The sequence below is a fragment of the Anopheles maculipalpis genome, chromosome 2RL (assembly GCF_943734695.1).
Source record: "Anopheles maculipalpis chromosome 2RL, idAnoMacuDA_375_x, whole genome shotgun sequence".
Taxonomy (NCBI): Eukaryota; Metazoa; Arthropoda; class Insecta; order Diptera; family Culicidae; genus Anopheles; species Anopheles maculipalpis.
In genome coordinates this window covers 10,048,777-10,073,815 of record NC_064871.1, presented here as the reverse complement: position 1 = coordinate 10,073,815, position 25,039 = coordinate 10,048,777, and the positions used below count along the sequence as shown (strand labels likewise).

Sequence of the window (25,039 nt, the reverse complement as noted above, 5' to 3'; positions counted from 1 at the left end):
AATTTAATAAGTAATTGCTGTAATTGTTGTACAGATTAAACACACTGTTTCATACAATATTTTTTTATGAAAACAGAGTGCATTAAAATCAACAAAAGTCATACCAAAAGAACGAGAACATTCCTCTCACAAATATCCTGAGCATAAAAATGTGTATCAATTATAGATGAAGAACAAAAGTTGATAAAGAAAGGAACATTTTCCATACCCAGCACTGTCAGATTCCAAAACTAACATCACAAATAAACCAAAAGTATCTGTTTCAGCATTCAAAATAGACGGCAAAACATTTCGACAGTATGCAACGAAGAATCTGCTGCTCCACTACGGAAAGACTTCATCCCGTAGGGAACATGCAAATGACTGCAACAAACTTGATTTTTGTGTACCTTTTGCACAAAAGAAATGCGACAAAATCGGAACGGAATGGAGCGCATTGATGCATCTCAAAATGCTACACAAATGACCCCGGGAGAACACATCGATACCGTCCGGATGAGGCAAACAAATCCCTAAAATAAAGGGAGCAGGTATTGGTTAAAATGGTAGCTTACTCGAAACGTGGGCAAAAGATCTCTCTGCCTGCACTTCGTTCCGTTTCTTGCGCTGACAGTTTTGCTTCATCTCATGCAGTTCTTTGTAAACCTAACGGAAGCTAAGGGGATTTCATTTTGACATTACTTCACCGTCACTGATCAAACCAAAAGTCAGGTCTTCACAGAACAAGTTTTCCTGTTTTTGTAAATGAAATACTAGAAAGTGTCTTGCTTTTTTTTTGTGTAATCCGCTGCAAGACAGTTGATGAATCTTTCCCACAGGCATTCGCTATCTAACCTTATTCTGTTCACCATTACCATTTGCAGTAATTTCCAAAGCAGCGCTACTAGCGGCAAATCTCACTAAATCCATCCAAGCATTCCACACATTTTTCAGTCCAGCACCGACGGGTTAGACCGAAATATTCTGGCAGGTTGCTGTGACATGCAGCTGCAATTCGGTGCCAAAACCAGTTCCTCCCCCTCCAACCAACAGCCCATCGATCGGTGTAATTGATATTGGTGCTGTGGATACTAAACGCTAGCCCCAGCATCAGTATCAGAGTGCAAACAAGTGCATTGAAGCAATTTTCAATAGAACAGTCAGCCGGGAGTCATTTTATGGTGAAATGTGAAGTTCGCTTCGAGCGCCTGAATATATGCAATCTGCCTAGCACGGATTCATTCTACCAAACATTCTACGGCGTGAATGCTTTGCCGCATCGTCCACACTATTTCAAGCGTGGGGCACGATCTAACTGACCCATTCGAATAGAAATCCAAAATTCGACGAATATGTCACTGCTATTTATAGGCTTATCGTGGGCAAGAGCCACGATCAGAACACATTTACCCAGCACAAAGTATATCCTTCTGAAAACTGTCGATTAAGACACGTAAAATGGAGTGCAATGCGCGTCATCGACTGGACGATGAATTTGTTACATGACTGGCTAGAACTAGCAGCAACATTATGCCACATCGATACATGTCGTTTAGTTTTGCTAACTTTTTGAAGCTGGTTTTGTAAAGCAAATTATTCGAGACAATATGTCATTTGTATGAGAAACGCATTTTATAATCCCAATATTTCAAATAATTTCATTACATTTCTGCAACCAAATAACATCCCAGTCTACGATGAACATTTTTCCGAGCAAAGGAATCGGAGCTAACGGGCATCGCGCACAAACGCACTCAAATTTCTCCAAATCGGCTTTGAATAAACAGTTAACTTCACAGAAAAGGCACCACACTTAATATGCTTTTAATATTAAATTGCGCCATGTCATATTGATAGACTCAGCAGCAGCAATAAAGCTGCCGCTGTCGCTATTTCGAGTGTCATTCACCGATTTCATCCAGCGCACACAGTGCTCGCATCGTGCATTAATGTAATTAAAATTTCAAACTAATTCCCGTGTACCGGAGAGCCACAATTAGACTACAAAAGCGTTACATGCATATATCACTCTTGTGCGAGGAAAGGATTTTGATGTGCTGCCTCCTCTTCCCGGCAAGTAAGTCCTCACACACGTACAGAGAGTTGTAATACCAACCGCATATAACAGCAATGGTAGAAAATCGCTTCGCAGATTACGAACCAGTTGATCAAAGCGAATCACTCAAATACCAACGAAACAGATAATAATCAATCAAACACACTAAAAGCACTCGGTGACCGAGCGGGACCGAGCGTTGGTGGCCATTTTTAGCTCAGTTAATCTACTAATCGATCAGCATATCAAAATTGAAAGTATGCTTGAAATCCTCGCATTCGTCACATGCTCGGTGTGCACAAACAGCATGATGCATCACACCATTTTGCCATTCAGATTTCTTATCATCAGCATACACACACACACAATGGTCTAGTCACGTTATCACGGGCACGATTTTACTGCACGCATGCTACACGACGACACACCTTTCACGTGCTGCGCATGAGACTCCCCAGCGTTGCAATCAAAAGTTTATTTGATGCCTTAACCGATTAGGCGGAAGGTGAGACAAATGATTAGGCACTGTTAACATTTAGAAAAGGGAGAGAAAAAAAAAACATCACAATGGTAGAAACAATTCGGGTCCATTATTGTGGGAACATTGCCTAGCATACGACTTATCGAGGCATGATAAGCAAACGATGAACTCTGTCAAATAGACTTCTCCTACTATCGACCTACAGCACGTGCTATTGGTTTCTCATGAAATGTCTCTTTCAATGGAGAAATAGATTGCGCGACAGAGTGAGTGAAGACAATTAAATTAATCCATCAGCATGACTTTACATCTTATGTTGACTCAACAAGTCTAAATGTATGCTAATAAACATTCATGTTAGGGAGGCTCTGTGGTACAGGCGACAACAACGCCGGTATTCACACGGCAAAACCGCGGTTCAAACCGCATCCGAACCGTTCCCGTGTAGTGAGGGCCTGAGCATTCAACTACGTAGGAACTAACACCTGCATTGCATATTTTGAGCCATTCGAAACCAGTTTAAAACCAGATGAAGAACTGTCACAGGGAGTAATACGCATAAAAGCAATTAATCTACTCATGCGCAAGTTTCTGTAGAAGAAAACGGTATGCGAAGAAGAAAATTTATGATTACTTTTTTATATTTTACAATTTTGTGCAGTATACACACACAACTTTCCCACACTGTAAGGAAATTGTGTCAAATATTTGCCAGACACTTACAGCACACGCTCGGCGAAAGCTGTGTAATATACATGGTTTAAATAAATTTCCTGCATCCAGCAGAAGACTACAAAGGCTTGTCGAGTTACACACAACCACATTGGTTGATGCAGCGCTGCTGATATGGTGCGGGGGCAAAAAAAAACGCAAGGAATTCCCACAAACCCCAGACCAGAACTATGCATACCGGGGGCGTGTTAACTCAGCGCCATAACACCGCGACAAAGCTTCCGGTTGTTTACTGTTCGTGATTCCTGCTTGCACTACATGAGATCCATCACGCTAGTCGCGCGCACACATGTCGCTCACGACGCGCGAGAACAAATTTAACCGTCAACCGTCATGGTGCCGCGACAGCGGGTTCAATATTCCCATCTTGCACCTTGCAGCAGACTTTCCATTAAACACCTATTCTTGTGGCAGCTACACACTATGCTTCCTTTGGAAGGTGAGAAGCATTGGATGTGTGTGCATAAAGTTTATAGCAGCTTTAACTAGGAACCTTGAAGGTTGTTTTCTGCATGACTTTGAACGGGATGAAAAACGCAGTTTAGTGCAAATTTCATTTTGGAGCATAAAATTCTCAAATTAACGGCAGCATATCTCAGAAGGAATTCTTAAATCATCAGAAAATAATCACCACATAGAATGAAAACAGTTTCCTTGTAGCTGCAAAAACACAGCCTTGACTTGCATCAATTATTGTCCGGTTTCATCCTGATAACGGCTTCGTGCTGGCTGCTGCTAGGAGCATGTTACCTCCTCCAGTCGTCCATAGCGATGCAAACAAGCTACCCCTCTGTTCGGAAATCCATTATCACATGGTATTGCCGAGCGGCCGCGTGTGGCTTATCGGAGGACGAAAACGTCTTGCCCGGAGGAGTGCTTATTATCACTACCGTAGACGCTATATAAGACGCTTAACGTTTCGTCTATCGTTGCAGTGTGCAGGTGTGTTTGCTTCCGCCGTTCAGTTTAGCCGTGCCATCGAGCATAAGCATTCCACGGCTCAGCCGTAGCTGACCGTACTGTCGTGGGCAAGACGTTTGGTGGTCAGTGGTTCGATTCACCGTTTCGTGAGCAAACCGTCTGTGTGGGTAATTATCGTGCAAGATGATGTACCAGCTGTGCGTCTATCTGGCTCTGGTCGGTGGCCTAGTTTCAACCTCACCAGTGCACCATTACTCTGAGGAAGGTCAGTGTAAGCAATGGAATTTGTTTGCCATTCACAACCATATCGATTCAGGACCACCCCCCCTTCAACAAAACCATACCATTCAAACAAATCAACGAGTCGCGGTCAATGGTTTAAACTCCGGGAAAAATAGAATAGATTTGTGGTTACCGGTGTTTTGTGGGGTGGCTTTTTTTTGTTAGTTTGTTTCTACACTCATTCACTACAATTTTGCCATTTTGCTCACCCGCGTTCGGTACAGAGTACGACCCGATGCATCCCCAGCGATTCCTGTTCGAGGAGATGCCGCCAGCGGCAGACCAACGCACCAAACGTTCGTCCACGTCGATGCCTAAGCTACGCTTCGAGCCACCAACACCGACCGAACATCATCCCCAGTACTGGAACAATCTCGCGCAAGACATCCTCGACCGCCAGCTGCACAAGAACAAGCTCAACCGGAAGGTAGCCAAGAATGTAATCATGTTCCTGGGTGATGGACTTTCGATACCTACGCTCGCAGCTACACGCGTCTACATTGGCGACGAAAGTACGGAACTCTCGTTCGAGCGGTTCCCGTACGTGGGACTCTCCAAGGTAAGCAATGGATGCGCGCCCGAACAACTGTGCTTAAAACCTAGACCTCACAGTGACGGATTGATTGAATCAAATATTCATTCCCGGGGTTTTGGTTCGATGTGTCGCTGCCTGTGTCGTGTAACGTCTATCCGTCCGTTTCTCGCCCCACCCAACCCAGACGTACTGTGCAAACGTGCAGGTCGCAGATTCAGCATGCACCGCTACCGCCTACCTGGCCGGAGTGAAGGCTAACTATGGTACAATCGGGCTCTCGGCAGCGGCTGCCCTCGGGGACTGTCAGGCACAGAACGATACCGCCAACCATGTGCAGTCCATTGCCAAATGGGCCCAGGATGCTGGGCTGGCTACCGGTTCGTACAACCCCGTTCTATCGTACAAACTCCTTTCCATTCATCAACTGGCCGATCATCAGCATGGCAACCATCGAAACTCACCAGTCTTCGAATACCGCGGTTGTCCCCATACTGCCGTTCGCATCGACGACCCTTTCCGCGTTGCTACCGTTACTCAACCGCTTATCTTTTCCACCATACACCGACCGGTGTGTGCAGCGGATAGCGAACGCTGTCTAGCTTTCGAATAAACCACGCGACGGGTGCTGGGTGTGCGGGTATGCCTAACGAAAACAATTGAAACCAACCCAATCCCCCATTCTGGGTCACTATCTGCTTCTCTACCCTCCACCACCACACTGTCATTCGTCAATCATTCGTCACATTGTGTCAACATACCGGCGTTGGATGGTATGAGGCATTTTTCTTTACAGCTTTGTTGGTGGATGCTTGCCATACTTATACCACACTCCATGCACCGTTCCGTTCCAAGGATTCAACAAACGCTCTTGTTTGTGACATTCATCTTTCATAGCTTGGACGTTTTGTCGCAAAAGCTAGAACACAAACCTAACCTCAAACGGGGCGCTCCATGGTGGCGCGGGTTGTTTGTTGGGTGGGATTCCTCTCTACCTACATGTACACCCTTACCGCGGTACGGAACCGCTGAACGTGCATTTCTGTCCGTGCTTGTGTCAGACAGAAATGCAACGGCAGCACAAATGGGATCAACAGTGCGACAAAGATGCCTTGCAAAATCGATTCCGATAGGCAAACCAGTCCATTCTCATTCTCCGGTCAAAACCGGATGTGTCTAGCTAAAGTTAGGGTATCGTAGCCGGAGCTGATGCCATGTTTGGCATTACATCCCTTGCGATTTGGTAAATATTTTATGCAAATTTATTGACACACTTTCATCTTCTACCAATACCCGTTTAACCTTACCCGGTTAGCCTGGTTCGGGGAAAAGGAGTTTCGGACATAAGTCAGAAGATTGTGCGCGTTAACCCTCCAAACGAATAAGAGTCCCAAAAAAAAAAAAAAAAAGACTAACCGAGCGTTCTTGACTCGACATGTAAACATCATCATCCATCGGCTAACTAGAAGTAACAGAAACTGGCCAAAACAAAACCATCGACATACCCCCTCCAATGCACGGGATGGAGTAGACAAAATGCCCCATTAATGATGCCCAAACTTCGGCTGACCAAGTTGCTTCGTTCATCATTTTATTTTTTTTCCCCTGTTTTCCACCCTTTTGCTCTTGCAGGATTCGTGACGACTACCGAGGTAACGAATGCTTCACCGGCCGGCATGTACGCCCATACGGCCAACCGTAACTGGGAGCATAATGGTGCTATCGAGAAGGACGGATTCGATCCGGCCGTATGCCAAGATATTGCCACCCAGCTTATCCATGACCCGGTGGGCAAACAGATGCGAGTGAGTAACCCAGAATGCACGCAAACACACATACATACTCACTAATGTGAAGTTATTTGAACTTCGAGAGCTAGATCTGGGCCCACACCGCCGAAAGTCATCCAACACACTCACAAACCCTGTTTGGTTCGCTTTTTGCAAGATATTACCTAACGTTCATTTCAAGTAAGAATACCGCTGCATCCTGGGGCATTGCATATCACTTTAGCCTAGCCCTAGCAGAACGGTAAGCATGTTCCTGGTATTCATTTCGCTTACTGATTCTACAAGATTTAGCCATCCACAGTCGACATTCGACCGCAAATTCTAGTCTACTGTGCGCGCAAACTATACACATTCGACCAAGCTGAATCGAATTAGGAACGAACTGGTCAGAAAAGAATCTCAGCACTGGTTCTCTCGTGCTTGTGACAGGGATCTCCGAGTACTGTCATCGAGTGTAAAATGTACTATCGAAACCCCCGACACTAAGCGGGAGGGCTTCACTTTATCAAGAGCGTTCGGGCCAATGTGGATCCCCTTAAGCTTTTCGACTATCACCTACAATTCAGACTTAACCTCAAACTTTCCAATATGTGATAAACGAAGGGCGAGTGGTGGACCTGTGCGGTTTGCCACCACCGCACACCCGGTACAATAATCGAATTCTGTTCAAATCCCTAACGCAAATGTGTACGAATGCTTTAGCCGAATACGCTAGCCGCGAATCTCCGCTGGGGTTGCAATTTTATCAAACCGAGACGAGAGTTGCACTGTTCGTTTGCAGGGGCGGACGAATATCTACCATTTTCTTAATCTGCAAACAACTTCAATCTTCTCGCTTGGAACCTCCCGGGGATGGGATGGCACAGACGGCAGCCGACATCCCGTCGAGCAACCAATAAACTTGGAACGTAATTAGTGTTCCTAGAGCGCAGATGATCATTTTTGTGACTTTGCTAATACTGTTTGGTTAGAAGTTGAAGGCAATCGCTCGAATCAAGAGTTTAGCTTCTATTGTTGACAGTTGACTGTCCCAGAAATACGACTGAGGTTGGTCTGGGTGGGTAGGTTTATATTTTCGTTCTTTTCTGCTTACGTGTCATACATCCAACCGCAAACATAATTGAGATCGCACACATCAAAGCGTACGTCAACTTTAATTAAATGAAATCAATTGCCACTCCAAGCTCCAACTCGGTTAGTCAAGTAAATGCGATGCTGCTGACACCATGCGCTGGAGACACACGATCCGTATTAATTTGGGAATAAAATTAAATTCCTAAGCTCGGGAGCAAACCAAACGCATGTAATTTCATTAGTGAGAATGTAAATTTAATACATTTACTTCCCATTGTCTTGGAGCAACAGTTAACCCAAACATCCAGCATCAATATCAATTAACATTGCTAAACACTATCTTTTTATCCTGCCAATCATCAATCATACAGCCGCTTTTCTTATATCAATAAGCGGTCTAAAAGGAGTTTTCGTTTGTTGACTTTCGATACTTGAGCTCTTGGAAGTACTTGCACATCCCGCAAAACACGTCTTCAATTCCTTTGAAGCATAACTTCGCACAATGTCATTCATTAGCCTTGAACAAACTTACAACCAACATTCCACTTTTGAAAGAAAGCAATTTCCACTACACTACGCCGATAAGCGTTCGATAAAATGTGTACATTACATATGGATTCCCTCTTTTGTCATGCTGTGACTATCTTCTGACAGGTTATCATGGGTGGTGGCCGTCGGCAGTTCCTGCCAACCTACGAAACTGACATCGAAGGCATCCGAGGCAAGCGCACTGATGGGGAGGATTTAATTAAACACTGGCAACATCATCATTCCCATCACCGATCTGCATACGTGCAGAACCGTATCCAATTACTCGAGGTAATTAGGGGGCGGCAAAGAAGGGGCACAAAAAACCCAATACTCTCACTTCAAACACGCTCGCAACGATATCCAGCAATCCCGACGGTTGATGAGTTACGTTGGTTTGACATGTTTGTGTCCGACCTGTAGCGAATATACACAGCATATGAAGCCGTGTCAACTTCAACCAATTACGATTTGTGGTAATCGTTTGTGGGAGTGGGATTTTTTTTAACGTTCGGAGAGTCACTGCTGCAGCATGTTGCTTCATCGATAAAATCCTTTTCGGAGGCCCCAAAAATCACTAAGCAGGCATGCTAGTATGAAGCAATTTAAAATTCATGACTAAAACAAAGACAAAGACCAGCGCATAATTCCAAGTATCTCTTTGTGGTGTGTGTGTGTGTGTGTGTGTGTCTCTCTCTTTCTCTCTTGTACCCAGACTGACACGGAACGGGGCGAGCTGGACTATCTGCTCGGGCTGTTCGCCACCAAGCATCTTCCCTATCATCTCGACGCGGACGCAGAGCAGACCCCCACGCTGACCGAGATGGTATCGAAGGCGATGGACATTCTCGAGCGCAACGACGATGGCTACTTTCTATTTGTGGAAGGTACGTGACACTGCAAGAACTGGACCCTTTTTCGAACCGTTTCTCTCCGATATGGACGCTGGACGCTGAATATCTCCAGCAAAAAGGCAGACTCGCAGTCAGCCAGCCCCTTTTCTTCACCCTTACCTCTAAAGGCACACGAACGCTAAACTATTGTTCTTCTTCTATCTATTTCGTGCATTTGCTCGCGCCATCTCCGTCGGATTGTACATGGACTACGAAAACCTTCCCACACACTAGGTGGCCGGATTGATCATGGGCATCATTACACTCAGCCGATAAGAGCCTTCGACGAGACGGTCGAGTTCGCCAAAGCTATCGAGATGGCACGGAGCCGCACGAGCCAGGATAATACCCTGATTGTCGTTACTGCGGATCACTCGCACACGATGACAATGAGCGGCTACTCGGTAAGTGCTGCAAGCGGTCGGAAAGTGGTGCGAGTCATAGAAGCGAGAGACGCATGCTACACTCCTTTCACTGTTTTCTGACACCGTCTGTATGCTTCGGTCCAGTTTGGAAATGATTCTCTAATCACACACACTTGTCCTCCGCTTCTCATCCTTTCTCTCACACACAGAGTCGCAAAAATGACATACTCGGAGTTAATAATGGCCAGCGGGCGGATGACGATCTGCCGTACGCTACCATCAGCTACGCCAACGGACCGGGCTACGATCGGAACGTGCAGCGCGAAGCACGGCTGGATCTCGGCCGAGTCGACATGCGGGACAAATCTTTCGCCTTCCCCAGCACCGTACCGCTCGGGCTGGAAACGCACGGTGGCGACGATGTGGCCGTTTTTGCCAGCGGTCCCTGGGCGCATCTGTTCAGCGGTACCTACGAGCAGCACTTTATTCCGCACGCGATGGCCTATGCTGCTTGTATTGGCTCGGGGCGTACGGCCTGTACTGCCGACCAATCGTAATACGGACATCTTTACCTGCGATGCAGTACGAACGAGAATTGTGGTGGGGCAAGAATTTCAGAATCTCACAACGTTTGCAATGTTGGCGATGCTGTACATTGCGAAACGCGCAAGACGATGCCTTGCTGTACAAGTATTCCTTTCGGCTTAATTGTCGGTCCAGTATTGGAACTCCCTGTGTAGTTGATTGAGATGCCAGAAGAATCGGCTTAACTATCGGAGTAATAAATGCTTATCCATTAAAACGCCACGAAGGTAACATGTTTGTAGTTATTACGTGACACGAAGCGCTTTCCAGCTTCATCACAGGATTGCTTCCAGGGTATAGTTGCGTCATGAATGGTAGTTCGCGTCATACCAATCGAGTTTTCCGTCAAAAAAACTCAGAATCAAATCAAAGAATCAAATGCAAATCCTAATGGGAACTACAAAGATAACTCTAAACCTAGGGATTATCGCGTGCTTCTGAAGCGAACATCAAACGCACGAAGTTTGATTGGGATACATTTTTGGGGGCATTAGGCGCTACTGTTCTCTCGTTTTTGTATCCATGCTTTGGACCATTACTCAAAACAATGCAACGTATTTTTTAATATTATTTTTATTGAAGAACGGCTCCACTCAAATTGTGTGATATATGTTCTTTTCATACTTTAATAGAAAACCAACCCATTAAAAAGAAACTTGAATTGATTTAAACTTAACGAACCCAATGCCCATCATTCAAATCGCGTGCCTGCTGGTTGCGATAAATCACACACTAATTAAACTGCCTTGTACTCACAGCATATACTCCCTCTAACACACAGGAAGGGTACAACAACAATACACAGAATGCTGTACAACGCTGCTGGCAAATGGGAGCAAATGAGTTTCACAATAAGTATTTCCAAACACCGCACAAACTATACTTCTATATTCGATTTCCGCTCGCTTGGTTCGCTGCTCTGCCTTTGCTTGCCGTAACCGAAACGGAAACCCTCCCAGTGCGCTTATTACACTACTTTTGCACCGGGCAAACACTCTTCTTCTTATCCTAGCGGCCTTATTTCCCATAAATCACATCCGCGCTACGCTAAGGAACGAAATCCCACCCCGGAAAACGACACTATCGGGAGAGCGTCAAGTAAAAAAAAGGGATCTTAGGGCTTTACTGACACGGCACCCGGAGCAACAGAACAACAACAAAGGCAACACAACCCCGCCACCAATATGCTCTACTCGCGCCTATTATGCTTCGAAGCATATTAAAAGACTTTGCCAAATGGGAGCGTGCGGGTTTTATTTAAGTGCTTCATTTTTCAATTGAAGCTTCGGCGTCCCATCGAAACGTCCGCGCAGAAAATTGCATCCCATCAAGAGCCGGTGTACAAGAGTGGGGCAAGGGCAACCAGCTACCAACAAATCACGTTGCAATGCTGCTTTTGTTTTTCCCTCATTGTGTGTGTGTTTTTCTTTTGTTTTTACTTTTCGCGCTGTATCGTAATAATAACTTTGAGTTGATCTTTTTTTTTTATGCATTTTCGCCATTCCACTCGTTTTCCGTCAGGACCTACATCCGTCAGCGCACATGCACAGTAAATGCGACCGCTTGAACTGAACATTTCTTCCACTTGGAGCCTGCAAACTCTTTGAACCAAAGCTCTGTGCTGCAAACTATTAATTGCGATCGTAAAAAAAATGGGAACAAAAAAAAACAGCAAAGAATCCATCCAAAATATGGAACGACTTTGGAGCAGCTTTTCCCGAGCGGAAACGTTAACGAACTCGCTTCGAGAATCAGCGCGGTGTGGCGGGGCTCATCCTTCTGTAAGCAATCTTTCAAGCAACAACAGCTCAGGCTATCGAGACTGGTACTCCTGGATTTATGCAACGGGCGAAAAAAAAATGAATCCTTTGCGGTAAATGATCAAAAAAATAAAACTTACCAACCAAAAAAAAAAAAAAAAACGAGAAAGAAATCCGAAACGGAAGCGAAACTATTTCCATATTTTTCCACCCTTTTAATCCTTCCCCGACGCGGCGGACCCAATGTGCATGCAATTCTCGCGGGAATTATTACATTATGGCTCTCCGATGGATGGCTCGAGCCGGCACTATTACTTGTTTTGCCCGTCGAGAACAGTTCGCCCGAGCACTGGTCAAAATGATTCGATGCTAGCACGGACGGATTTGCTCCATCCTGGTGGACTTTACCAGCAGCAAACTTCCACTTCGGTGCGCCTCTGATACAGCTTTCTGATGCACACACATCAGGACCAACAGTGGGGGGGAATGGTCCAGCGAATTTGTTGAAACGACGCTCTGCCCAACAACCAAGCCATTCGAAACTATTAATTTCACCGTGGCTGGAGCGCGCTGGACATTCCTACCGGGTGACTGAACGCGCGCGAAGCACTCATTTCGGATTCATATAACCGTAATATGAATCCTTCCACTGTCCGGGCCAAACTCCCCACGTACAGGACCACCCCTTCCAGCGTGGTAGAAACACTTTTAATCGAATCGCTGCTGAGTAAGCCTCCATAGAATGGCGTCTCGATACGCCACGTACTTAGTATGTATTACAGCGCGCCTCGGGAGTTGCAAATAATCAACGTGGTACTGCTGCCCCCGCCACCGACGGTACTGCGCTTTGTCGCATATCAACCGACCGGAAGCAAATGCTCCGATACGGCGTTGGTGAAGCAAACCGGCGCACAGCAATCGTTAATAGTTGCTAGCAGTGGTGAGCGGTGGATAAGGCAGAGCGCCACAATAAATCCAACTCGCAGCACACTTTATTTGGCAACGAGTGAAAGAATGGACCTCACTTTGGGTGCAATTTTTCTCTCTACGGATGATGGAGATTGTTGAATGAGTCACGGGAGACCTAGGCAAAAGCGTCCAGTGCTGTGGCGGGCAGTGATAAACATTAGTCTTGGATAACGTATCACCAAAGCTGGTAGGATTTGGGTTGGTGGGCTTTAAGAATAGGATATTTTCGGTAGGTGGACAAACGATCTGTTACTAGTAGAAGCATATCCAAGGTAACAAAAAATGTGAGCGATACTGATGACTAATACAGAGAAGGATTTGAAAAACAATATTTTAATAATTTTAGCATTTTACTGCTCTAGCTGTAGAATTCTCAACATCTGTCAAGCTCAAAACCTTGCTATAGTCGATCCGAAAAAAAAGCTTCACTCTACGAGGTCGCATACCTCATGCAGCGATGTACCATTGTAATCTAAAACAATACATTCCCATTTTCATGTAGCTCCAATTCTATGAAAATAAAATAGGTACATCATACAGTGTATACGCTATTCTTCAGACAATCCGAATACACTGTACGCACGTACCTTACCCACCAGGCAAAACTATTTCAAAGCACAATATGTACACGTAAATTGAATACAACTGCACCGCCAGTTTATCTACACCATGGTAACCAATGAGCGGAAATAATGCAACCCAAGCCACTTTTGCTATTGCCGTCGCGAATCCTCGTTCGCACAGCCGCCACCACGAACCCGCTACGGTGGCTGCGTCATTTCAATGAAATTCAAACACAAAACGCATACCCCACTCACAGCGGGAAAGCGAAAAATATTAATATTCACTCCCATCAAAACCCACCCAAACCAAGGCAAACCTGATGATTGCAAGGCGATGCACCGTGCCAGCGCGCACCATTATCTATTCCATCTGTTGCCATTGCCAACGGAAGCTGAAATATTAGCTTCCATGTCGTGTAATGGTGGCCGGACCTGACCCTTCTTACCACACTGTAAAACGATAGTAGTAACTTTTTTTCTGATTTCGGTGAGCAGCGCGTTGTATAGTTTGTGATTTGCATCGCTGCTGTATAGGAGGCGACAGGTAACCCCCGGAAGCATGATGAGCCCTCCCCCCCACCAGGACAGGTCGATTTAATTCTTCGCTTCGGTTAAAACAAACAGAAGATGGGGACCTCCGCGAGAACGAGGACATGCTCTAAGGACGTCTTCTAGCAGAATGCTTTTCATTCTCATTTCAATGGGAAATCTGCCACGACCAATAGGTCGGCTATCCATCGCCTGCAGTGTGTTCGAGCACAATAGACCACTGGAGAAATGAAACCTTTCGTTTCTTGATTTTTTTTTGCAGAAACCATACACTCTTCTGGCATTATTAAGGATAGAGAAAAGGAGCTGCGAGTGTGCCGTCCGCTATCAACTCTACACGGCGGCAGGAAACTTCTTGTACATCCGCATTCATTCATTATGCCACTCGATTGTACACCCCGCCCTCGATTGTACACCACTCTTGGCCGACAAAGAATTGTACCCGAAACATTTTTCAACCGATCAAAACCCTCAATCACCGTCATCGTCATAATTATGGCCATTAAGACCGCACCCTCTCTGAACGGCATGGTGCATGGACGGTCGCTAGAAAATTTTGATACATTTTTTCACGCCTTCTTTCCCTCCAAAACTGTCGCCATCCTGTGACGGTCAGAAGAAAAACCAGACGTTTCTGATTTTGCGTTTTTCTGCATTCGCTAAAATGATCGCTAATGGTGAGCCAATTACTTTGACCACGGAATGCCATCCCGAAACCGCCCATCCAATCGACGAAGCTTGGTTACGACTCCCGGCAACGATGGTTACGGGTGGTTCATATCTTTGAAGATTCTGAGGTTACTATTACCACTTCACGCGCCTTCGCTGCTTTACATTAAAAATGTTTCAATTCGACGGCCAACCAAACATGCACATACACACCCTCCTTCATGTTGACTACTGTTACAAGCGTTAGTTCGCTGTAGCACTTTGGCGATTTCATCATCATCATGTTTTCCTTGATGGCGCGTTTTCCTATTTCCGTTCGGTACGCGGCGAAAGCGCAACCGCGTGACAAATGGATACCATCTATCAGTGTATGAAAAATTGCATTACCATTTGACGATGTCTTGCCGATGCCTTGTCTTGCCTTGTTTTTCACCCCACACGGCTGGAAGCAAACGATGCTGTACTTTACCGACCATTACGCCCGGATCGTTTGTATGCCCCATTTTTGAACTTCAGTGCGGTTTCACCTCATCTCATGCGCTCCCCTTCCCTCGAGCCATCGCCTCCGCTTCACTCCCCCAAAAAAAAGGGTCGAATCGATAACCACCGAAAGCGATGAGAAAGTCGACGCCATTCTTATGACACTTACCTATTGTTGTGTTACGGCACAAAAGCACCGAAAAGAGCCATGCAAAGAAAGGAAAGAAAAGAAACATTTATTAAACTCCGGTCGCATTCGTTATCCCTTCGTGCCGGGTAAGGGTAAAGAAATATATGAGTACAATGTAAATAAAACAGTAGCAACAAGCAGCTTCATTCCGTCGGCGGTTTCGTCTGGATGAAACCAATGCCATTTGAATGGAACGTACAAAGCTGATTTAAATCCTTCGGACGACAGCCGTGTACCGCTCACAATAGCCGAACAGCACGTGTCTCATGAACTGCAAGAAGTATGTGCGTGTATCAATTTTACGGACTCCGAGCGAAACACCCCCCCCCCCCCCCGCAGTTCAAGCCGTGTTCTTGAACAAGCTTCTGTTGAAATTGGAACTAGACGTCAGTAGATAAATTGTCTTTCCCCCATGCTCTCGAACAGCAAAAAAGCAAAACACTTCAATGAAATCAATCCTGTTTTACCGCAAACACATTCATCCTGATGCCGCTTTGTAATGGTGGGGGCATGTTTGAACGTTAACAAGTTTCATATAGTTACATCCGAAAGCCCAAAAATCAAATGTCATGAATTTCTGCGGGTTTGATTTCAATTTGGTGTTGTAATATCAAAGATGGCGGCGCTTTGGTCTTCAAATGGTAGGACCGAGGTTAAAATCCCATCCAGATTGTCCTACCGTAGTGAGGACTAACTAACCTACTACGTGGCATCAGCAAGTCTGGTAAGCCATTATATCGCCGGGATGACCGCGGAGATCGTTAAGCCAAGAAACAGAAACCAAAGATGGGATACACACCTCGTTGGAATGCAAAGAAAGCTGTGGTCTTGCCTTTCTTTTTCGCTTTTCAATTTGCCCTGTAACATTAACGACCGCGAACAGAAGAAAGTCTAACTTTGGAAGCTACTCTTCAACATTTTGCCTACCGCCTTGTTTCGCCTCCAACAACTCCAAACTTCCAAATCAACCATTCGCATCAACTACGGATCACGATTTCCTATCACTTCCAATCCATTATCTCCTGTGCCATAATTCCACGGTACCACTTTCGCAAAAATAGAAAAAAAGAGCCACAACAAAATAACAACCGATCGCGCGCGCGATTCGATTCCTGCTCACCAAAAAGGCACACTAAAACGGCACACAAAAAGATGCCCCGACAAGAGAACAGGCAATAGATTTATGATGTAAATTTTTCAAAACTTTTTTGCTCTCTATTTTCTTCCTCCAACAGCTTTGCACCTTGCCTTCGCCGTTTCCAATTTTTAGCAACTTTCAACTTTTCCCGGACGCGTTTTTCGTGCGAGCTTTGTCGCCGGCTCTCACCCGTACCGTGGTTCGCGGAATCGTGCCCCGGAATCGTCCCCCGCTCCCCATAAACTAAGGCACAATCTTCCACCGATGCGAAAGGTCGAAATGGACAAAACTGTTAAAGCCTTAGCGAAAGTTTTGCCACGGGGCTCTCTAACGAGCCAGCAGTAAGCTGCTTGAGCGTTGCGCAAAGATAGAGTGGCGCCCGGCAGCAAGAGTGTAGGTAAAAGCTGGAACAACCAGCAAAAAAAGACAACAGTTTTTCGCTGCAAATGTACAGCAAATGAAAAGGGAAAACCGTGGAAACATCATATCGCATCTGGGCGGGGGAAAGAAAACTTTCCACCAAAGAACTGTATGTGTGTGTGTGTGTGTGTGTCTACCAGTACACACTACTATACGTCGATACAAATTACATGCGATAGTACAATGGAGAATGGGGAAGAGCGAGCGGAAAACGGGGCAAACGAATTTTTGATGTGCAAGACATGAATACGAAAACGATCGTCCCCCGGAGCCATGGACGATATTGCCCGATCGATCGATGCATGAGAGCAATTCGCTCGAGCATCGCATCGAGATCGTTTCATGGTATGAAAAATTTGCTTTTTACGGGGTCATTTGTAGTCGACATTATGTTGTTACATTTAATTGCGAAAAATATCCTTCCTCAAAGAGGTCAGTGTTTCTCAACTGCTGCAAGCTCGGTGTGTTCATGTGTGTCGAAAACAAACCATCACGATACACACATACTGTAACCAACCAATCCATTACATACACTTTGAAGCATCTTTTCCCTCATTGCCACATGCCTTAGCAAGCGTAATGTTTCAACTTTGTACCAACTTTGGGGTTTGCAATGTTTTACGACCGCAGTAACGTACGGTACAACTATCCATCTATTGATGATGCTAGGTTAGAACACATTTTTCACCAACTCCTGGCAGTTGAAAAGGGGAAACGCACAGAAAAAAGAATTGATTGAAAATCACTGAAACACCCTACACACACAGGAACCATACAACCGAGCCCAAATTCTATTCAATCGATGATGTATCTTCCACATTGCGGTTATTTTTTTTAACTTTTTCCCCACTCAAGTCAATCAAAAACTTTGGAAAGATGTATGCGGAAGGGCAGAATACAAACGTACCACACCAACACACACACGGAGTACAGCTGAGCAGTAATGTCTCCCTTATTACACACAGTGCTTACCAACGGAATGGGCAGTCCATTTTATTTATACAGCAATATACAAAATTGCAAAACTTTCAAGTCGCAATTTAATGCAAAGCATCTCCTTTCAATTCACGCAAAACGGGAAGAAACCATTACGACATAACGATCCGTAAGCTATAACGTACGATTCAATCATTCAAACGAATGTGTCCAAATGTCTACCACTCACAAGACACCCCCCTTCCCATTTGAGACACTTCCCAGTGTGTCGCGGAAACAACTATCCGAAACTGGCCGCTGCCGTCTGTACGGGCGCGATCCAACCGACCGAATGTAATGTCGTTCTGTAAAACGCAAAACAATCACCACCGATGATGGCCGATTTTGCGAGCAGAAAACATTTTATCACTCCAGCCATACAAGTGGTTTTTGCAAACTGCAGCAGTTTTGCGTCACTACTTCCCTTGCCATTGGAAGCAGTGCCCCGGTCGCAACCGCACAGAGTAATAAAACACACTTGAACGGCCGAACTGAACACCCTTTGTGTGGTTCTTCTTTTTTTGCTGGCGCATCCTTCAATGAGCATTTTATTACGCGGGCACTGAGCTTTTCATTACTCGCATCAATAAACGATTATTACAGCAAGTAGTGTGGAGTATAGGATTGATAGCTCAAAAAATGTTTTTTTTTGGTTTCCATTTTTCTATTAAACCAATATTTAACTGTACGCTCATTTTAATGATCTCAATCACCTTTAAAACCGAACTGTTTCGAACATTCGATAGTGGAGCGATGGCATAACCTCGTACAAAACGACCCAACCATTTCGCTCGAATTATACGAATCGCTTGCGGTGTGCTGTTCATAGCCCTGTGCAAAACGATCGTCCAGATAGATGGTAGGATTTACTGGGAAAGAATACTATAAGCGTTATCCCACCTATCCCGAAAACCCCCGTTCAGTTTTAATCCGATGGGTAAATTAAACATTCATTCGCCCTTGCGTTTGTGTGTGTGTGTGTGCGGGGGTCCGGTTTCCAAAATTAAATCCGATTGCAACCGGAAAACTCGAGTGTGAAAATATGACTTTCTAAACTATTTCTATTAGATAAATCGGGGCACACTCACATACCGACACTGACCGCTTCTGCTTCTACCGCAGCGGCGCTGACCCTACGAACCGTCATTTCAATTTCCGTCCGCCCAGAGGTTTTCCTGGGCGTTTTTTTTTCCTTACGTCCACCAGTTGGTACGTTGTGAATTAAATTAGAAATCCAGCCCCGAAAAAATACACACACACACACACACACATCCACTTCCTGTGCAGTGACCAACTCTTCCATTCTCCCGTTTGTTCTATTCATCCCTTTGGCGTTACACTTCCCGGCCAATGGAAATGGTTTCACAGTTTGGAAATCGTTAAATTTAATTCGATAACATCATACTCCTTACACCCAACATTTCTGCTACCCGTTGCAAACTCCAACACCGTTTCCCATTACAATCAGCGAGCGCTTAATACTTTAATTTCTGCACCATTCAGATTCAGTTTTATTTTTCTTGCTACGGTTAATATGAAAGAATGGTCGCGCGACTAGGACACTTATCAGGGTGAAAAGTGAATCGTCTATTTGAAATCCTTTTCTTGGCAGATGCCAATTAAAATCTTCCCTGCCCAGACCGACCGTTGTGTTGCGGGGCGCAAACGCAATGGTCGCAGAAATTAAACCCAGCTCAGAAAGTTGGTGTGTTCGGCTTGGTGAATTTCACAAACAGCATTCAAAAGGCCAGCCCCAGAATAAAAACAAAACAGAACCGCTTTTGGCGATATCATAAAAGAAATCAATACCGAAAGGGCGCTTGTTATCTGCTTTCATCGTGTACAAAAGCCGGACGGCTTAAAACGGACACAACTGGGACGGTACCGAGCGCGGTACGGCAAGAGTTAAAAAGCAAATGAATATTTATTTTTCGAAACCACATCAATTCGAACTACACAGCAAAGGGCTGGAAACTTGATGAAAGGTTGGCTTTGTGGAGCGCCGTAACGGTGATGCTTCCCGCAGAGGTATGCGCCATCCATATTTCGGTTGAACGAATAATTGCGTACCGCGCCAAATTGCCACTTTAATCTCTAAATTGTCACATCAATCATGGGGCTATTGTTGGTGTAGGCGTAAAATCTCGTCGGAAAACATGCACGCTAATTAATGTAATAATTTTAGTAAACTAATTAAAAGCACTATTTGAACGTATATCGATCAATGCTATAAACGCCGGAAAGTATGCAATAAGGACACAAAATTTATTTTACTAAGCAAAAAATGTTGTTGAACGACTATTTTAAATGTGTTAGGATAACCAATCCGATTCCGATTGAGCCATGAAAGTATCTTGGACGATTAAAACCAGTAAAATCCACAATATCTGAAGCATATATACGTTAAAATTACCATCGTTGTTTTTTTTTTTTTAATTATGTACAACACATCCCAAACCATAAAGCAATATTTATGCGAGATTTTTGCACAGTCTTTCTTCATACCTTTCTGTCCATTACCCATCGGTAACTTGTTCGACAAGCACTATTTTCAACCCCTTTTTTCCGAAAATCAAGCACACCGTTTAATGCAAGCGTCGAACTGAACAGTTACCCGCCAGCTGAATCCGCCTAACTCAAGTCGACAGAGTTCTCCCAAAGTGCTGTACTTCACTCAAGTAAGCGACACTTGAAAAGCTTTTCCCCTGGTGCCCTACAAATACACACTACACTGCATCCCTTCCATATTCCAAGCATTGCAGCTGCACGGAGGTAGGCAACCGCATTTCATTCGATACCATACCACCGTGAGCTCCGCTGGTGCGTAAAAATACTTTCCCCATTGCCACGCTGCTGCACGGGCGAACAAAAAGTTGTTTTGCTTCGTCGCGCTGCAACCAAGAAGAGTACTTCCTTCCGGCAAGACATTCTCAGCGCAGCGCAAAGTTAGGTGCAAACCTCCCGAAGGGACTAATAAACGCTAAAGAACTAGTACGTAACCGACCAGCCAGCTATCTCGGTCCGACTCTTTACCTTTGTGGGCACTGTTCGGTAGTGAACGTTTTTACCGCCGCACCACGGCTCGAGTACTTCAGAATATTACAAAAATGTACAAAAACTTATGGGAAACCACTCTCGGGAGAAATCTTTCCAACTTTTACTAAACGCGCTCGAAAAGGTAAAAATAGGAGGAAAGATCAGCAGAACCTGTGTTTGGTAAAGACGCAAACTGTCACTCAATAATGCGAGCGATCCACTGCCGCGAAATACGTTGTAAAAGTTTACCGAATCGCTGTTCCTGCTACTGTTGGCCGCACCATTGCTTCATCGATGATACCAACAGTAATAACATTAATGATAATAAAAGCGACAACAATAACACCGTCCGGACAAAAGTTTTCAAAAGCACGGCAGCCTTTCTCCTGCCAGCGAACCATCTTTGCTGTCACCTAACTTTTTCCCACTTCCCGCCGTAGTACACAGCCTCCAAGCTGCTGCGTTCCCTAAGCCTTCCATTAGCCAGCGTTCTTCCGACACGAAGTGCCCTGACATTGCTATTTCCCGTTGAGCCACCGCTTCCCCGCTCACAGCGATGGTTTGAATGGGTTTGCGAAATATGTTTTTCCAGCGAAAAACCATGACCACTCCAAAGCCAGCCAGCGTGTCGCTGGAACAACTTTCGTAAAATGGTACAACAACTTTCAACATGAACACAGTCTGTAAGTTTAAAAATCGTAACCCTGCACGGGACGGACGGAATAGAATGCTGTCACACTTCTGTATCACGGCTCTTCGTCCCGTTCCAGCTGATGAAGCTGGAGTACAATGAGCTGAAGAGTAGCAGCTTCCGAAACCTAACCAGTGCTGTCTTCGGTGGTGATTTAAGACCTTTGCTTACTGCTATTGATCACGACACTACTGCGCGCTGCTGTACGATCTGGCAAGTCATCGCACCGTAACCAGCGGAGAGGCTGAGAGGTAAACTTCAACTCAAATCAATTCCAATTCACCCACTATACCAGAGCTCACACTCAGCAAGCGGAAAATAGGTTCGAACTTTCCGAGCAACAGCATAACCAAACCGCCGTCGAAGCCCACCGCCACCTGGAGCGTTAGACGAGCAAGTGAAAAGTTACCGCCAAAGAACGTACTGGCCCGCGTAAGGAAATGATCATGCCAAGAAAACGATAATATTATTGCAAACAAAGGCAGCAGCAGCCGTACGGGCAATACAGTTAGACCACACAAGAATCAATCTCAATTTGTGTCGGGGGTTAAACTAATTCTCCCGGCTGCTGCAAGCAATTAATATACGCTTGCATAGATGGATGGGTGTACTGTGTAAAAATGGACTCCCATTTCTTTCCCAAAGTCTCTCTCTCTCTCGCGCAAGCTATTGAAGGCCCCGAACCAACACTACCCCAGTGGAGCACAGCCTGCAATAGCTTGGGGTTTCTGCGGTGACTGAACAAGAAACACACTCGTAGCAAATGAAGTATAGCTCAAAAACTACCGCTTCTTCCAACCGCATCGAGCTTCAAACGAACTGGTTAAATCTATTCCAAGTATCATCGCAACAATTACGGTAGCTTTCGCATGGAAACCACTTCAATTTTAACGAACTCTGATGAAAAGTCAACATCATCGCAGCTAGCTATTGATTACCAATTGCACTGGGTAGACGACTCTGGGTAGAGCTGGGAAGAAAAAGTAACCTCCGGTGTAAAGAATAGCAATAAAATTTACTAATCCTCTGTTCATCATCATACCCATTGGAAGTTTTCCATTGTTTATTCATACCGCAGTACCGAGCAACGCTTTGTTGGCATGGAATACCAAACAGCTCCGATCTAATTACCAAACAATCAAGTTTCGTTACTAGATCGAAAGACAACAGCTGCGAAAGAAGAACGATTCCGTGATTCAAGTACTTCTGGAGCCTGAAACTATGCAAACAGCAGTTCATAGTTACGGTTTGATGTCAACAAAGAGTTAAAAATCTGACTTTTTATATTAGCGATAATTTTAAGATAAACTTATGCAATTTTTCATTTTTATTTTCATGCAAAGCCGAAAAAAATAGAACAAATAATCCTGCAACAGTAGCTGCAGACCACAAACATTTTCGCATGCACCCAAAAACTAATAATTAACTCTACGGTTTTCCTCCTGTTTCGTGGTCAATTTTGACTCCACATAAAACCCCATCTTTTAAGCATGTCACGAAAAAAGCAAATCGGCAAAAGAATCATTTCCCTATTTATCATTCCAGTTTCGTTCCCATACCTGTACTCCAGAAATCATCAAAAACACATTCAAGCTATTTTTCTCTCCCAACTTCATTTTGAGCAATTTATGTTGTTTTTTCCCTTCTCCTACATTGTTCCCTTTCTTAATCTCGGTCACATCCCGTCCTCCTTTGGCGTCATACTATGCAAATATATGTTCTTCCAAAAGCGGGTCACATAAGAAAGAGGCACCAACACACCCGTTTATATCCCTTCCTACCCATAACACTAGCTGCAAGAGGCCAGCAACCAAATCCACTCACTTCTCGTGCTCCATAATCAATCACACACTTGGCCACGTTAGCAAAGTGCAGTGTTTTTTTCCCCCTCATCGTCAGTCTGGGGCAAACGAAAGCGTAAACGCTGCAAAACCTTCACCTACAAACATGCACCTCTGCCTTGTACGGTTCACATCTACCATACGTGTGTGCGTGTGCACTTGATGGCGAATGAATTGCAGGAAGCGGACGCTCGCATTCATAATAACACCACCCAATGGCACACGAAATATGTATGACAACAGTGGAAGAAAACACACCTACACACCTCTTACTGTTCACCCCGTTCAAAAAGGACCTGCATAAACCCGGGTAAATGCAATCGTGCATGTCGAAGAAGTGCACTGGCAACATCACATGCAAGTCAACTCGACAGATTCTTATAATCCTGGTCGGACGCCGGTGTGCATTGGAGCGTGCCGCAGCTAGCCAGCGTGCGGTATGCGGTACGCCAAGTTATATGTTTCGTTCCTGCAGGAGAGCTAGATTGGTTGGGTGTGTGGGCCCCGACCGTCAGGCCAGGAGTGCACCAGCTACCGCATATGAAAGCCAACCCCGTTCACGGATCGCTAGAGACGACTCCGGCCAAGCAACCTCGTGGACGTGGAAAGATGCAGAGTCATTTTTTAATAGCAGAGCGCTCGAGAGATGAATTCCACAAACAACCGTCAGCGCTGTTTATAGGGATGTTTTTCATTCTCACTAGCTCACTGAGCTTCACCAAAACACATACACACAATCTCTAAGTCATCTGCCGTTCTGCACATTCATGCAGTTCAGGATGGGGGAGAGGTACACGAGTCCCCGATCCAGGATCCAGAAACCAGCGCGAGACTTGGCTTACAGTACAGCGGGCACACACCATCATCAGCGGCAGTTTTTGCCGGGCTACAGCGACTGCCTGAGCCAGCATATTAGCCAACAGCACCAGCAGAATCGCGAAATTGACGAAACTTCGCTAAAGCAACAGAAACAACAACGACAAGAAAATCTTACTATACACTTTAAAGCTACAGCGAATGCAAAAAAAAAGACGCAAATGGTGCTTTTTTACTTCACTCTCCATCCGAACTGTTTCATCTTTTATCGTTTTGCTTCCTTCTGCAAGCGAGCAAATCACGGCAAGCGCCTGGCATTAGCTGCTAAAGGTTTAGTGAAATATATTAAAATGACTGCGAGCAATAGTCAAATATTTAATCATAATGAATGATATATTAATCTGGCAGGAATCCTTAGCCTGTGTACCGAGAAGTTCCACTTTTTTCGCCCACCCCACCCACAAGCGAAGTATCCACTTCTCGCTACTGGACGGTACGAAACGTCGTCCGTTTGCTATAATCATGCCAGAGAGATGAACATTTTCCCACACTCACTAAAGGGGAAAAATTCAGAACATAAGATATGATGGGTAGCTATATAATCCTGGTCGGATTTCACCGAGATGATACTGTACTGAGGGAGATAAAAACAAAAAACACACACACACAAACACAGAGAGACATTCCGTTTGAAGCTGATCCGTTCGCTATAAAGGATTCCGAA

The 25,039-nt window shown here is 45.0% G+C and overlaps 3 protein-coding genes across 11 annotated transcripts in view; 1 reads left to right on the top strand and 2 right to left on the bottom strand.

The window, feature by feature from the left end:
- Positions 1-25,039, bottom strand: part of LOC126559365 (AP-2 complex subunit sigma) — a 576,875-nt gene that overhangs the window by 128,192 nt on the left and 423,644 nt on the right. The window lies entirely within an intron of this gene.
- The window catches only part of LOC126556989 (peripheral plasma membrane protein CASK), a 210,257-nt gene that overhangs the window by 123,586 nt on the left and 61,632 nt on the right, over positions 1-25,039 (bottom strand). The gene's annotated exons all lie outside the window — the stretch shown is intronic.
- On the top strand, positions 4,319-10,204 carry LOC126559799 (alkaline phosphatase). Its single transcript, XM_050215973.1, has 8 exons — positions 4,319-4,434; positions 4,676-5,010; positions 5,171-5,363; positions 6,616-6,788; positions 8,502-8,666; positions 9,091-9,262; positions 9,503-9,672; positions 9,843-10,204. Exons 1-8 carry the CDS (start codon positions 4,353-4,355, stop codon positions 10,188-10,190), a joined length of 1,638 nt encoding a protein of 545 aa, XP_050071930.1. The 5' UTR covers positions 4,319-4,352; the 3' UTR covers positions 10,191-10,204.

Coding starts and splice junctions, on each gene's coding strand:
- LOC126559799 (XM_050215973.1), top strand. CDS start 4,353: ATGATGTACCAGCTGTGCGTCTATCTGGCTCTGGTCGGTGGCCTAGTT. Junction 4,435..4,675: donor GCACCATTACTCTGAGGAAG/GTCAGTGTAAGC, acceptor CGTTCGGTACAG/AGTACGACCCGATGCATCCC. Junction 9,673..9,842: donor TGACAATGAGCGGCTACTCG/GTAAGTGCTGCA, acceptor TCTCACACACAG/AGTCGCAAAAATGACATACT.